The sequence below is a fragment of the Pseudorca crassidens genome, chromosome 13, assembly GCF_039906515.1.
Source record: "Pseudorca crassidens isolate mPseCra1 chromosome 13, mPseCra1.hap1, whole genome shotgun sequence".
Classification (NCBI taxonomy): Eukaryota; Metazoa; Chordata; class Mammalia; order Artiodactyla; family Delphinidae; genus Pseudorca; species Pseudorca crassidens.
The window spans coordinates 82,628,165-82,645,070 of NC_090308.1; the positions used below are offsets into that span (position 1 = coordinate 82,628,165).

Below are 16,906 nucleotides of genomic sequence, written 5' to 3' on the forward strand. Positions count from 1 at the left end.
TAAACAAGACCAAAAGACAACCCTCAGAATGAGAGAAAATATTTGCAAATGAAGCAACTGACAAAGGATTAATCTCCAAAATTTAAAAGCAGCTCATGCAGCTCAATAACAAAAAACCAAACAACCCAATCCAAAAATGGGCAGAAGACCTAAATAGACATTTCACCAAAGAAGATATACAGACTGCCAGCAAACACATGAAAGAATGCTCAAATCATTAATCATTAGAGAAATGCAAACCAAAACTACAATGAGATATCATCTCACACCAGTCAGAATGGCCATCATCAAAAAATCTAGAAACAATAAATGCTGGAGAGGATGTGGAGAAAAGGGAACACTCTTGCACTGCTGGTGGGAATGTGAATTGGTACAGCCTCTATGGAGAACAGTATAGAGGTTCCTTAAAACTACAAATAGAACTACCATATGACTCAGCAATCCCACTACTGGGCACATACCCTGAGAAAACCATAATTCAAAAAGAGTCATGTACCAAAATGTTCACTGCAGCTCTATTTACAATAGCCAGGAGATGGAAGCAACCTACGTGTCCATCAACAGATGAATGGATAAAGAAGATGTGGCACATATATACAATGGAATATTACTCAGCCATAAAAAGAAATGAAATTGAGTTATTTGTAGTGAGGTGGATGGACCTAGAGTCTGTCATACAGAGTGAAGTAAGTCAGAAAGAGAAAGACAAATACCATATGCTAACACATATATACGGAATCTAAGAAAAAAAAAAGTCATGAAGAACCTAGGGGTAAGACGGCAATAAAGACACAGACCTACTAGAGAATGGACTTGAGGATATGGGGAAGAGGAAGGGTAAGCTGGGATGAAGTGAGAGAGTGGCATGGACATATATACACTACCAAACATAAAATAGATAGCTAGTGGGAGGCAGCCGCATAGCACAGGGAGATCAGCTCGGTGCTTTGTGACTACGTAGAGGGGTGGGATAGGGAGGGTGGGAGGGAGGGAGATGCAAGAGAGAAGAGATATGGGAACATATGTATATGTATAACTGATTCACTTTGTTATAAAGCGGAAACTAACACACCATTGTAAAGCAATTATACTCCAATAAAGATGTAAACAACAAAAAAAGAGTTCTCTTTGGCCACAAAGTTAACATAATGGACTACTGAAAACTATTATCATCTTATCTCAAGGGACTTTCACTTTTGTGAGAATATGATTTAAAGCAGTTCACTTTATGTGGTGTTTTTTTTTAACACTTCAGTACTTTAGAGTGTATTCAAAATTCTCATAAACATTATAAGTTATAATTATACTACATGGTTCCCTTGTTGACATTAGACACATTTCTGACCATTTCATATTAGGTACTGAGAATAGAGAAAGTTAAAAAATCATACATAGGGAGAAATTTGTAATTTCTCTACTGGTTTGATTCTAGGAGAGAAAAATAATCTTCAACCTTTCTGTCATACTCCTGGAGAATCATTCGACTTCTCAAATTCTCTCTCAGATATCCCTGCATCAAAATAAAATCTGACTTATGGTGACCTTCAAAAAGACCACAAATAACAAATGTTGGCAAGGATGGGAGAAAAGGGAACCCTTGTACACAGTTGGTGGGAATGTAAATTGGTGCAGTCACTATGCAAAACCGCATGGAGGTTCCTCAGAAAACTAAAAATAGAGTTACACATGATTCAGCAATCTCACTTATGGGCATATATCCAAAGAAAACAAAAACACTAATTTGAAAAGATACATGCACCCCAATGTTCATAGCACTATTTACAATAGCCAAGAAAATGGAAGCAACCCAAGTGCTCATCAGCAGATGACTGGCTTAAGAAGAGGTGGTATGTGTATATATAAATACACACACACACACAAATACACACTCACAGGTGTGCGTGCATGCACGCACACGCGAACACACACACACACAAATACACACGGAATGGAATACTACCCAGCCATAAAAAAGAATGAAAAAATGTCATTTGCAGCAACATGCATGGACTTGGAGGACATTATGCTTAGTGAAATGTCAGATAGAGAAACACAAATACTATGTGATATCACTTATATGTGGAATCTAAAATATAAAACAAACAAATGACTATAACAAAATAGAAACAGAGTCACAGATGTAGAAAACAAGCTAGGGGTTACCATGGAGAGAGGGAAGGAGGGAGGGGAAGAATAGAGGTTGGGGATTTAAAGGTACAAACTACAATGTATAAAATAAGCTACAAGGATATATTATACAACACAGGGAATATAGCCAATATTTTATAATAACTATAAATGGAGTATAATCTTCAAAAATTGTGAATCACTATGTTGTACACCTGAGACTTTTATAATATCCTATATCAACTGTACCTTAATTTAAAAAATTTCCAAGTAAACACCAAAAAAAAAAAAAAAAAGAGTGACACCATTAGGCACAGCACTCTAAGCTGCCCCAATATTTTGCAAAATATTTTAGCTCTCTTTGAAGAGAGGACACTGTAAGAATGTGAAACCACGTCATTTCTAAGATTTACTGAGTCCTAATCACAATCTCTTCCTACTGTCCTGCTATGCTCTAATCACTGGAAAATTTGTCACTGCTTATTGTAAATCATATGGTGTTTAAACCAAAAAACCAGACTAGGCTCAGAATGTCAGGGAGCCCCCAAATTATTTATGACCAATAGGAAGAATTTTCATCTATGCAAGGCTGGTATACCAAAAAAATATACAACCCAGTACTACCAGCCATGATATACCTCCCCCATCCCCAAACCCCCCAAACTCATTAAAAACAAATTCAAAATTGAAAAAAAAGATAAAATCTGTTTTAACTTATCATCTCTCATCAAAGAAAGATCTCAGAACAAGTCTTAGGTGTTTTTCTCAACTACTTTTTCTCATCACAAAACAACAACAATAATTGACCTTGGTTGCAATTATCCCAAATAAGGCCCCCAATGTACAATTGCCTTTACTGCTGTTACATTATCCCTCATTTAACTGATAGAGCCACAGCTTCATTCATTCAGCATTTATTGATTTCATACCATGTTTAAACAAGTATTAACAGTAGTGGTTTTAAAACCTAAAAGCAGAAAAAAAAAACACCCTTAAGAATCACAGTAAGTGGGCAAGGTTGATCAGTGAATGAAAGTTGTTGGGTAATGTTGGTGCTAAAATTAGAGGTATATACCACATGCTATGGAGGTGTTGAAGGGCTTCATGAGGATGATTTACATAAGCCAACTTCCAAAGGGTGGTAGGTGCTTATCAGGCAAAGTACAGAGGGACAGAGGCAAGGGTGGGCCAAGCACACACGGGCTAGAATGCACTGGGAAGCACAGAGACGGGCCCCCCGGCAGGGAGCAATGGTGGGAGACCAGAAGCTCTGCTGGAGGCCACCTCAGCCTGGAGAGACAGGAGTTTTTTTATAACTCATCTGTCCAGAAGGAATGCCCTTTCTGTGTCCCACAAAGTCAGTTTATGTACTAGAGGCAGCCCTGAATGTACTAGAGGCAGTTCAGACCGTGAGGTTAATCTCATGAGCCCTACGGACCCACTGTAGAGCTGGAAGCAGGAGAATGACTTAATCAGGTGGGTGCTTGTTTTCCTTTAAATTTAGGATCTTTTGCACAGTAAAATGCTAATGTAAACAAAGGCTAAGGGAGCAAGACAAAAGTTGGAAGAATGTTATGCTCTTCCAGTGAGAAATCATGACGGCCAGGTCTAAAGTGGGGTGGCTGGGATAGACACTAGGGATTGGCCAAATGGAGGAGTCCCTACATTGCCTGTAGAACGTTTCTGCACGATTGCTTGAGGATAAATGAACAGAGGTAGTCAGGGTAGGTCTGACACCCTCCAAAGCAACTACCAGTACACAAGTCTCCCCTGCTGAAGGAATGCTTTCTCTCCAGGAGTTTTGTCCAGCTCTGGAGACTGACCTAAGAACACACTGTGAATATCCAAATGGGCTTCTTTGTCCCTCAAGCTTATTTGCCTCCTGTTACTGTAACCATTCCAGTCACTCTTTGTTGTCAAGTTAATGCCCCTTCCATCTCCTTTGCTTGTTTCAAACCCATTCTTCATATTGATCTTTTGCCCTAATTTGAAGTTGACTTCAATAATGTGATCCTTGGCTCCTACCACACATAACTGGAAACGTATGGTCAGGGGACAAGAAAGCTAAGAGAGTCCCTCCAATCCCATACCTCTCAGTCTGTGAGCCCCATACCAACAAGGCACAATAATCCTCGCTGCCAGGAGCCTGGGGAAATCAGGAAACTAACATACCATTCTGTTCCATGGTTTGATGAAGGTTTTCAGGAACCTAGAAGAACCCTGGGAGAATTAGTAAGATGCCTCAAGATGGACTCAAATGAATCACACCTAAGCTTATTATATCCAAATACTTTTACAAACATCACAGCAAGTCAATGAATGAGATTTTAATAAATCTAAATAGGAAGCTTTAGCTTCCGCCATTGGAATCACAAATGCATTTGAGACAAAATAGACATGGATTTGGGACATTATTGGCAGGAAGTGACTTCTATGAGAGAAGTTATGAATAAACACATTCCTTTTGAAGGTTAAGAACATTATTTTACATGACTTATCAAGTGGGAATATTCATATTTGTTGGATTTCAGAGTCTCTAACTAAAACCCAGGAACCAGATTTCCTTTAAAGCATGCCATCGATCACTTAGAGGTTAAACCAGGCCCCAGGAAAATAGTCTTTATCACTACGTTGGCTTAAATTCTGTCTAGAATGGGAGACCCTAATCCTTGTAAAACTAACCACAGCTGTTAGCTCCACAGGTATAAGCCTAAATGATGAATTCAAATAAATTTATTTACTTATTAATTCAATAAAGATTTATTATATATTTACCGTACTCAGATTCTATGTTGCCAATGCATTTAAGAATGAATGTAACCTAGCCCTGCCCTAAGAAGTGTATAGCCTTGTTGGAAACAGGTAACAAAATACAAGACAGTAGTTTTGCACTAAGAATGATGGAGCCTCAGAGCTGGGGTACCTAAATGTTGAGGATGGGAGAGGGCCTCACAAATGAGGAAGAGTGTCAAGGATGAGCACAAGCCAGATGAAGATGTTTGGGAAATCAGGTGGGGTGCAGGAGAGTAACAGCGTTCCAGCCTGGAGGGGAGTGAGGAATAAGCAATCACCTTGATTTTGATGAACTGTAAGCAGTTTGGTATTGCTGGTGTGACTAAAAAAAAAAAGTCAGTAAAATAGACCGAAAATGAAGAGGTCAGTGCAGGTCATGTTTAAAGTTTCTCAAGTTTGATAAGCTATAGAACTCTTTCTCAATACAATTTATTCCTGAGCCCCAATATATTAATGCAAGAAAATCAGAGAATAGGAACCTTCACAGATAAATAAAACATTCTCACCTCTTGTGTCTGAGCACAGTTTGAAAATCACTTCTGTAGGAGGTCAGACAACAATACATGTTTGCTAAGGGGAGTGGAGTGGTCAGATTTGAATTTTAGCTCCATCACTTGAGCTACAAGGTAGAGAGTGGGGTTAATGATGCTGGAAGATTAGTGAAGGTAATTCATACCTGACTGAGGCAAAAAGCTGGAGGTGAGAAATATGTGAGGGTACACATGGCACAGGGGGCTGATTTATTAGATTTACTACATGAGGAAGAAGGAGGTATCAAGGATAATGCTCAGAGTTCCAGCTTATGTAACTGGGTTGGAGACTACAGAAAGTACATGCAATTTATATATAATGTGTTTGAGTGTGGGGCAGGGACATAAATGGGAAATTTAGTGGTGAGCAGCAAATTGGACACGAGGAAATCTGAAGCTCAGAAGAGAAATTCAGAATCAGATGTATGTCCGTGAGTCATCACCATCATCACCATCACCATGATCACAAGAACTGTTTAAGGGGTGCTTACAAGGTGCTTCATATGTACTCTCATGTAACCTTGACAGCAACACTGTAAGGGAGATACTGAGAGGAAGCTGAGGTCCAGGGAGGCTGAGTATCACGCTCGGGATCACACAGCTAGGAAGCAGGAGATGTAGGATGCCTGGGTCTCTCTGGCTTAAAATGCCTGCTCTTCACCTTCACCACCGAGAGATGGATGTCTCCAGGGAAGCCTGGAGAGCCTGACCCTCAAGAGAAGAGCAGACGGTTTCAGGTGGTATCAGAATGGACAGACTGGGTGGCTGAAAGCACATACTCAGTATTCCTCCTCAGAAACTGAACACGTATAGACTCAGAGGCCAGGCATGGAAGTATTGATAAATGTGTGGAGAATCTCAGTCTCTCGCAAAAGGAAGTCATGGGAGAAATAAGTGAATTAGAGAGTTCTTCACCTAATTAAAGTATTAAAATTCAAGATTTTATTTAAAAAAAAAAACACAATTCTGACAACACAAAAACATCTTCCATTAGAATAACCACAGCCTTCTAGTTTGGCCTATCTTTACTAATTATCTCTAGGCAAACTACATAACAAAAACATAACAACATGGGGCTTCCCTGGTGGCGCAGTGGTTGAGAATCTGCCTGCCAATGCAGGGGACATGGGTTCGAGCCCTGGTCTGGGAGGATCCCACATGCTGTGGAGCAACTAGGCCCGTGAGCCACAGCTACTGAGCCTGCGCATCTGGAGCCTGTGCCCACAACAAGAGAGGCCGCGATAGTGAGAGGCCCGCGCACCGCGATGAAGAGTGGCTCCCACTTGCTGCAACTAGAGAAAGCCCTCGCACAGAAATGAAGACCGAACACAGCCAAAAATAAATAAATAAATAATAATAATAATAAAAAACATAACAACACTTGATAAAGGATAAATAAGCGCCGGATGTAGTAAGTAAACTTTGTAGATTATGTGACTTTTAAAAAGTGCTCCAACACAGAGTTTTTATATTTTTTGCAAGACTGAATGAAAAGACACAGGCCTATTATGTAATTCAGTGGTCCATACATAAAGAATTATGAGAGAAATTCTTTCTGAAGAGTGATAAGGAAATGTCTGCACATCTGAAATAATTTGGGAAGCTTCCTTGATTTGTCAATGAGGACTTTTGCTAGGTCTTGTAGGTTTCCTGGGACTAAAGTTAGGGTCTAACTTTGCCCTCTCACATTTAGTTATTCTTTTTCAAAATAAGGATGTCTATTCAGGATGTCTATAATTTATTTTATAACACTTTGGTATTCTCAGTATGATACTATTGATATATATGTGCCAGTTAGTTTAACCTTTAATCCTAGGAGCTGTCCAGGAATGCACAGAACAAGGCAGTCAGCTGGCATTGTATTTGAAAGGGTCATACCCCAGAGTCTTGCAGGGTCAACTGAAAGTCTTTGGGTTTAGGTAGATGTATCCACAATCAACACTTCAATTATTATCAAACTGACTAGAGGAGATTGATCTTTATTGATGAACTAGTGCCTAGTCAATTATTATGGGTTCCCTTGGTGAAAACAAAGGCGTTGAAAGATATGTAGATGAGCTAATATAGTTAAACACTTCTTAGTCTAAATAGACTGCGTGGACGATTCCATTGAAGCTTATATCCTGTACTTCATAGAAATGAGGCCCATAGTTTTACCCCCAATCATTCTGTACTCAGACACTCGATTAGGAGGATTTCTGATTGAAAGATGCTGATTGAAGGCACAGAAGTCTGTCTCTAGAGTATTGCTATGTTCACCTGAAGAGAATGTTGCATACAAGGTGTGGTCATGGTTAAAATATCTAAAATGACAGAGACCTATAGTTTCATTGAGTTTACAGAACAGGTTTTGCTCTTGATTTGCTAATAAATGTTTATCTAATAAATATCACACTGTCTGATTGAATCTAGACTTGGCTTCCTTTCATTATAACCTGGTAGTAAGGTTATAGGGAGAAGTTCTCTCTCAGAATCTTCTTGGGTGTCCACCATTATCTAACCAAAAAATATATATATATATCCAACTGTTTTACCAAATTTGACTTCCATCAGTTAAAAAGAATGTTATAAAATGGTTAATATGATAAATCATCTCAAAGTGTTTTAGAAGAAGGTAAATATATATTTTTGTGATTAAGAAAACTATTCTCTGAATATATGCCTCAACAAAAACCATTTGCATACTTTAAGGTACAAAGGAAATTCTAAAAATAAACAACATTCAAGTGATAAAGGAACATCGTGGTTGAAATTTAAAATACACAGAGAAATCAAAGGGCAATGAAATTTTATAGCTTGAAATATAATGAAGTCAGTTATAATTACATTTTATAACTGCATTTTAAGAAGAGATAGAAGAAATGGATTTGATTCCTTTCTCTGCTACCAGCAATTGAATCTATAGTTCAAAGATTTGAATACATCATATTTTAAACAATGGGTCATTTCAGCTTGTTTCTATCCCAACTCAAAAGAAAGCAGAGATACTCAGTAGTGAGATAATTGAATCAATTATATTTCAACAAGCAATTTGGAGAAAGATCCCAGTCTGACACTTCAAAACCATTCTGGACTTCAGTATCAAATACCAGTTTTCACACAAACTAGCCATGACAACTCTCAGAGGCAGTACCAAAGAACCTATTCCTCAAGAAGCCCTCTCAATCTGCCTGCCAATGGAGGGGACACGGGCTCGAGCCCTGGTCTGGAAAGATCCCACATGCCGCGGAGCAACTAAGCCCGTGCGCCACAGCTACTGAGCTTGCGCGTCTGGAGCCTGTTCTCCGCAACAAGAGAAGGCTGCGACAGTGAGAGGCCCGCGCACCGCCGTGAAGAGTGGCCCCTGCTCGCCGCAACTAGAGAAAGCCCTCGCACAGAAATGAAGTGCCAACACAGCCAAAAATAAATAAATAAATTTATAGATATAAAAAAAGAAGCCCTCTCAGATGCTTCCATTTTTCCAAGTGGGGAATGGTAAAGCATCAATCAAAATTTACCAGGGAAATCAAAGATAGGAATTTGATCAATTACAAAATGCCCACAGCAGCGAAGGGATCCTACACACACCCTAAAAAATATACTGTACCCACTGATAATATTTTACCTTTTTAAAATACTGTCCTGGAGTTTATACAGATCATGAGTTTATACGGATAATACATTTTCATATTTTTTTCTCTCTCTTTTTTTTTTTTTTGAGACATCATTAATCCTCCAAACAGTGAAGCAGGTATGGCTTTTCACATACTGCTATTTCACATATATTTAAAATGAAGTGAGGTCAATTTAATTGAATTCAGCACATGTATCGTAATAAAATATACGATTATTTCCTCTGGAAACCTGATATTGTTGAGAGAGACTAAGAATAAAATCCTACTGTGTTGTATTTTTCTCTCCTAGTCACTCCATAGTGGATTGTCCTAGGCTTGCAAGATCATCTACTCAGAGCTAGTAAAGCAAAGTTAACGTAGCATGAGAGAAAAACAATAATTTTTCATTTTCTTTATCATCACTACCACCTATCCCCCACTCCTCCCCACACGCATCACAGTGTAGCAGCAGAAATCAGCACAGTCTATCTGGAACAGAACCACCAGGATCCCAAAACCATATAGAATCTATTCTGCAGAAACAGAACTAAACTGACCTTTTATTTTTTTAAACCAAGCCCATGCCGGCCATGCTTCATAATCAGAAATGAAATGTAAAACTAGACTTGTCTTATCTTGCCTTTGATGCTCATAATATTCATAGATATCTAGCAGACATTTTAATTTTAAAAAAAAAACAGCAGGATATTGAGAACCTGGAAAAGCAAAAATGAGCAAGCAGAATGTAATTTCTCAAAACTTCTTTAGTCTCTAAGTATCATTACCATTTAGACCTACACAACATGGTAGTCACTTGGTACATGTAGCCACTGAGCACTTGAAATGCGCTTGGCCCAAACTGTGATGTATTATAAGTATAAAACACACACCAGATTCTGAAGACTTTATTTTAAAAAACTTTAAAACATTGTATTAACATTTAAAAATATTACTTATATGTTAAGATGGTCATCTTTTGGATATACTGAGTTAAATATATTATTAAAATTGATTTTGCTTGTTTATTTTTACTTATTTTAATGTGGCTACCAAACTGTCACTATTACATACATAGCTGGCATTTGTGGCCTAGAGTGTATTTCTATCGAACAGCAATGATCCAACAGAAATACACAACAACCACTAAAATATGTGGTAAACCTTGTGGAAAATTCTACTATTTGACCATTTGGCTCAGAACTTGTAAAAACTTTGCCAGACAGCATAAAGCAGTTTTAAAAGCATATTTCCTACTGAAGACAATGATGTTTTCCATATTCTAATGAGGGACATAACTCAAGAGTGTTTGGAGGGTAAAAAATGACACGGAGACTTTGGTGGAAAAAAACAAAACAAAACAAGCTACCAGCTCAAGCTAACTCTAGCCTGAATTTTTCTGGTTCCCAGACCCAGTAAGTGATTTCTACTTCAGAGGAAAGCTCTTCTTCTTTGCACGGAGGTTCAAGGACAAACAGTTAAAGAATTGTGACCAGGTATGAACAAGTGAAGGAGCATTCCTAAGGGATCTGAGGTCCTGCCAGGTGAACAGCGAGGACAGGGGTGAGATGAGGGATTCTTCACTGCTCAGGGCTCATGGGGTGTCTCCCCTCCTTCATCCCCAGCCCTTTCCTTCCCTTCCCAGCTTGGTTGCGCCTACCCCCATCCATTTCCCCTCTGCTGGTTACTCTGCACACTTCTTTTTCCCCTCCCAATTCCAACTGCATCTCCCTCACTGTGGTCTTTCTCCTTTCTTCCTCTGACTTTCTTTTTCCCATGAATTTCTTGTTAAATTTAGGTTAAATAGTCAGAAGGTGGCCCTGAAATATATTTTAATAGACTTTACTTTGTCTCACCTTTTTTTAAGAAGACACAGGAAAGAAATGGGAAAAGAACTAAACATTCAGATACGTGAAAGGTGAAAGTGCTTTTTACTTCCACAAGGCTCCTTATTGGGCTCTTATTGGTGTTCCCTTTTTTGCTTTTGTCCTTCATGGTTAGTGACCTTCCGCTTATCCCCCCTCCACCCCCTCCCCACAGTCCTAGGGTAATATGGGTCAAGACAAAATCTTCATCAGAATCACCTAAGCAGTTTCCCAGACCTCTCTAGACCCCAAATTGTATTCTTTGGGTAGGAATCAGATTCTTAGGAGTGTAAGTTAGCAAAATAAACAAACTATCCATAATCTTTGATGTTGATGCATGTCTTACAAATATCTAATATAGCGAAAGTACCTACTGAAAAGTGCATTGGATGTTCTAAAAATGATAGCTTATAGGGAAGAAGTTCAATTATTGACTTTAGTATTTGGAAAAAAATTAAGAAAAGAACAGGCCCAAACTGACCAGCAAATATTATCAAAGCATTTTTTAACAGAATTCCTTTGAGGTTGGGGTAAGTTAATTTAAGATTTCTATTATGGGTTTCTTGGTATGTATTTCAGAGTCATTTAGCAAAAAGACTGACAGTCATTTCTCAAAAAACATGGTCATTCAACTCAAGTCATATATTTTACATTTGCTGAAAGTGTTACACAGTTAAAGAACTACAAAACTGTTTAAGTATCAAAATACTTTCTGCCTAATAAAACTTTCTGAAAAGCATAAAATCTAGAGTCACTTCCTCCTAATACTGTCTTTGGTTATTGTCTAAAATAAGTTTTTTGGCGGATTTTTCAACAGCTATGTTACACTAGTTAGCAATTTATAGTTGAATTTTAGGAATCAGTATGTTAATAAATTAGATCAAAACACAGGAAATTCTATTACAATTAGGATAATGAATTAAAATTTGTGCTTTTGATGTTCCAAGGCTTTGAACTCATAGAGCTTTGACATAATGTTTAATAAACACATATGTTTACTATTATAAACAGCCTCTCAATCCCCAAGAAATTAAGCCAAGGGAATGTATTTCTTGACTGGAATCACCAATACTTTTATTCAGAAACAAATAAAATATTTTTATTTTTAAAAATAATTTCATCAGAAGTTCCCTATTTTATCAAGAATAAACATATAGATTATCAATAGCCAACTTTATGTCACAACATAAACGCAGAAAGAGAAGCAGAATAATCACCAGTCATACCTTATTATGTGTCTGAGTCTGTCCAACCAGGATGAGGATGTTGGATGAGATGATAGACAGGCAGAAGTTAATCAGAATTATGGACCTCTCAGAGCGTATGTACCTAGCCAGAGAGAGAAAGTGTCCAACTTTAAAATTCAGCGGAAAGATGAGAAATTCTCTATTATGCAAATTGGTGGAATTCATCCAGAAAAAGACACTAACATGAAGCCTTTACATGAGAAAAAAATATTTAAAAAGTTGTTTTTAAGGAAGATTATTCTTAGAGACCCAATTTTATAGTGACATATAATATCCAAGAGACCTTAAATTTATTTTTCTTTAGACATTAGTGTGGACAACATGGCACTTCTGACAGAAGCTTAATTGCACATCTGTTATCACCATAACATTCTTTACTAGAAGTATAAAATTTCTTAGGATGGTATCAGTTAGTATCATTACCTTCCTATTTGTGTATCTGTAATATGCTAATTATTATCATTTACATCAACCAGTAGAAACTGAAAACCAAAAAGAAAAACCCCACACAGATTCTGAAATATCCCCCTTATTTACGAGGAAGATGCCTTTACTCTCATGAAGCCATGAACAATTTGCACCCACCACTTCACTCGCTCAAGTATTTTTATATAGTTAGGCTGTTACTCTTTAGGTTTTTCTTTTCCTGAATAATTGTTCCAAAACAAGAAAAAAGAAAATGAATCTTTACTGCTGAAATCTAATCGAATCCACAAATGATAATTCATCATTAGGCTGGAAAATTAGTTGGAGCCTGCCATATTTTACCCGTATGAAGAAGTATTTATATACAGTCTGTCATATAATTTTTAAGCACATCAAGAATGTAAGCCTAGGGTTAAGATGGGAATAAAAACACAGACCTACTAGAGAATGGACTTGAGGATGTGGGGAGGGGGAAGGGTGAGCTGGGACGAAGTGAGAGAGTGGCATGGACATATATACACTACCAAATGTAAAATAGACAGCTAGTGGGAAGCAGCTGCATAGCACAGGGAGGTCAGCTGGGTGGTTTGTGACCACCTTGGGGGGGGGATAGGGAGGGTGGGAGGGAGGGAGACGCAAGAGGGAAGAGATATGGGAACATATGTATATGTATAACTGATTCGCTTTGTTATAAAGCAGAAACTGACACACCATTGTAAAGCAATTAAAAAAAAAAAAAAAAAGAATGTAAGCCATGGAGAAAACTGCTCAGAATCAAATGTTCTACCAGGTGTTTACCCTAAAAGGGTAGCAGCTATCTTGCTTTACTGTACCCTGTGGTAAATCACTGAGTGACAGTAACAAAAAGACATATTTGTTCGTGCTGTGTATTTGAGACTGTTCAATTTGTGTTAGAACATGAACTCACTGTCCACAGCCCACAGTGTGGGCTTCCCTGTGCAGTGTTCCATGGGGGTGCCAGAGATCTGGAGGCACTCTTTGGAAGGTAAAAATCTATCAAAGTTCTTACTCTCTGTTTGTGAGGAATATTTAGGCAGAGGTCCTACATTCCATCACATGTTTCAGAAAAGAAAGCAAAACAAAAACAAGAGTAATAATAAAATATACAAAGAAAATTTTTAATATAAAAGAATCTTCCTTTCTTCACAGAACAAACATAGAATGAACCTAGGTGGACCCTCAATAAAAAATGGCCTCCAGAGTGGCTTAATCTTGTCCCTGCATCATCCGTATCTAAAAATATAATAAACCACACACTGGGATGCTGAAAACATCAAATATTAAGTTGTTTCTTTTTTTTTGGTTGGGGATGTATCATTAAAACATTTAAGGGCTGCACACAGTTGACCCTTTATGTGATATTAAAGGCTTCCATGACAGCACAAGTACACAGATGACATTACTGAAAGGCTTTCATCGATATCATTTGCTCAGTAAATAGAAAAATCATGGTAATGAAGACCTAGACTGACCACCCTGAAGAGTCTTTAGATGTTTTCATTTTCATTAACATTGTGACATTATTACCTTAAAAATTGCTATAAAATGTCTCAACTTTCAAAACATTTCATAAATATGCTTTATGTTTTAAACAAAATTTGTGAATGCATCATTTCAATACATGGATTAAAAGACATGCTCAGTTGCTCTGTGATGTAACAACGTAATTCTACAGAACATATCTGTAGATGGAGAGAACGTAACAATGGATTCATTTTTTGATGAATATTTCTAATGAGCTACATGAGACATCAGCAAATTTCAAAGTGGTATATTATATATAAAATAATTCTGATGTTCACACATTTTACACATCATTAGAAAAGCAAAAAAAAAAAAAAAACACTAAACCTTTTAATTAGAAAAAAAAAAGCAGTAAGATCCTGACATGAGTATTATCATACAGGAATGTTACTAGGTAAATTTCATGTTTAGAAAATGCATTGAATTCGTCATGCTACAAGATTCACTTAATAGTTTATGAATCTTGAAACTTCTATCAAATTATTAATATTACTTCAATTCTTCTACCTGTAGACAATGAGTTGATGGCCACTAACGGTTAGGAATTCAAATTTATATTGTTTCTTAGTACTGTCTTCTAAACTTCTCAGTTTCATGTCAAGTTTGGATAGATACTTTCAGGTGGTAATTCCTAGAAAGCTATTGCAATAGGTGATTTTCCTGGATTTTCTGGATTACAGCAAACTTCCCTACAGACTAAATAATCCTGTACTTCTTTGATAACTTTTATATATCATTTATACTAGCAGTGTTTGTGCTAGCGTTAGCCATATGTATTGAGGCGTGAAGAGGTGTAATTGGTGGCTGAACCCTAAGTACTGAGAAATGGAACTTGGTTCTGAACACTTCAGTGAGTATGACTTATGATGCCATTGATGAATTGTGATACTATTACCTAGTATCCTGGCCCATAAACACTGCCTCATTTCCTGAGAAATACCATTCAGGCAATTGTGGGAGAGAAAGTCTCTTCCCAGCCTTTGTCTGTCTTGCTCTTGTATTACCAGGACAATGCCTGCTTGACTGAGCCCTGAACCCTGGATTCTACTGTCGACAATGCCATGCCTAGAACAAACATTTCTTTCATTTCATGAGACTGGCCATATATTATCAGATTCCCTCATTTGGTATTTCACTACCCTGCATGGGAAGGCAGGACCTCTATTACGTATCTGTATCAATGGATCAAGAATGTGTACATATTTTGTTTCTGTATGAAGCATGAAAATCTTAATATCTTTGACAATATAATATTCTGGACAATTAATTTTTGTCCTCAAAAGAGTAAAAAATATAATGGAGAACAATGATTTTTATTTTTTAAAAAAGGATGTTAAATCAAATGATCTTTCCTTATTAAATTGTAATTAATTTTTCAATGAAATTTTTTTTTTTTTTTTTTTTTGCGATACGCGGGCCTCTCACTGTTGTGGCCTCTCCCGTTGCGGAGCACAGGCTCCGGACGCGCAGGCTCAGCGGCCATGGCTCACGGGCCTAGCCGCTCCGCGGCATGTGGGATTTTCCCGGACCGGGGCACGAACCCGTATCCACTGTATTGGCAGGCGGACTCTCAACCAGTGCGCCACCAGGGAAGCCCTCAATGAAATTGTTTTCTATCCTCAGTAAAAGATAAGTAAAATACTAGGCCTGGCTACCTTTGCAATTTTAATATTTCAAATATTCAGGAAATAATACATAATTATTTATTTGCTAATATGGTAACTGTTTTTAGAACATTTTAAAGTAATCAGAATGGATATAAAAATGTTTAACATTTGAAAATTTATTGGGAAGTTTAGTTATATACTAGTTATCAATATGTCAGTAGACATAATAAACTTCACAGGTCTAATTCTCATTAACAGAACAAGAACAAATCTTAGAGAACTACTACATTTTCATACAATGTCAAACAGATATAATTTCACATATTATAGAACAGTATTTTTCAATCACTTTCCCTTGTTTATGTATTTTTATGACTTTTTAAAATCAGTTTGTCAAAATCTGACTTAGTGGAAACATTCAGCTGAGAAGTCTTTTCTAAAGCTTTATGGTATTATATTAATGCATTAATATTATAGAAGACTTTACACATTGAGACACACAGAAAGCATATGTTTAAAACTTAAGCATTTGGAGACCATATTTCTATAACAGAGAAATTAATTTGACTGTATCATTAAATTCTCAAGCTCAAAAACAGTTGGGATAAATATAAACAACACATAGACTGAACTTGGGGTATTAAGAGTACCATGCTTGGGGTAAGCAACTTGTTGAAGGCTACCATCATTTGAATTGGGAAGAAAAGTGTGTGTGTGTGTGTGTGTGTGTGTGTGTGTGTGTGTTTTGTTTACTTTCCCATTGTAGGAAAATACAGACAAGAAAATTAAGTAAACACTTATTTAGTATTATTGAGCTCATTTATTATAGCTCAGTCACAGCAATTATAATCCTGTTTTCAAAGTACTTCTTTCAGTAAATTAAGAAAACATGAGACATATAATAGTTATTATATTCCTTGATTTAACTCTGAATAACAGAACATTCCATTTCTAGTGTATTAATTGACTACATACCTCCATAATGCTGCATAGACAACGGCTAGGGTGATCAAGGCCAAGCAAGAAAGGCCACTGCCTACAATTAGGGTAACTGAAGGTGTACTAGAGGATTCCATGATCTGTAAATTAAACAAAAGAAGCAAAAAAAAAAAAAAAAAAAAGAGAGAGAGAGAATTTTTAAAATAAATTAAAATAACTTCTAAACTCAACAAAACT

At 37.1% G+C, this 16,906-nt stretch overlaps 1 protein-coding gene across 3 annotated transcripts in view; it reads right to left on the reverse strand.

Moving 5' to 3' along the window:
• Positions 1–16,906, reverse strand: part of ADGRB3 (adhesion G protein-coupled receptor B3) — a 799,670-nt gene that overhangs the window by 133,094 nt on the left and 649,670 nt on the right. For all 3 annotated transcript variants that reach the window (XM_067702875.1, XM_067702873.1, XM_067702874.1), the window contains 2 exons: positions 16,706–16,809; positions 12,132–12,234 (listed from right to left, as the gene is read on the reverse strand). In XM_067702875.1, coding sequence (XP_067558976.1) covers positions 12,132–12,234; positions 16,706–16,809 — 207 coding nt within the window. The remainder of the gene's footprint in view (positions 1–12,131; positions 12,235–16,705; positions 16,810–16,906) is intronic.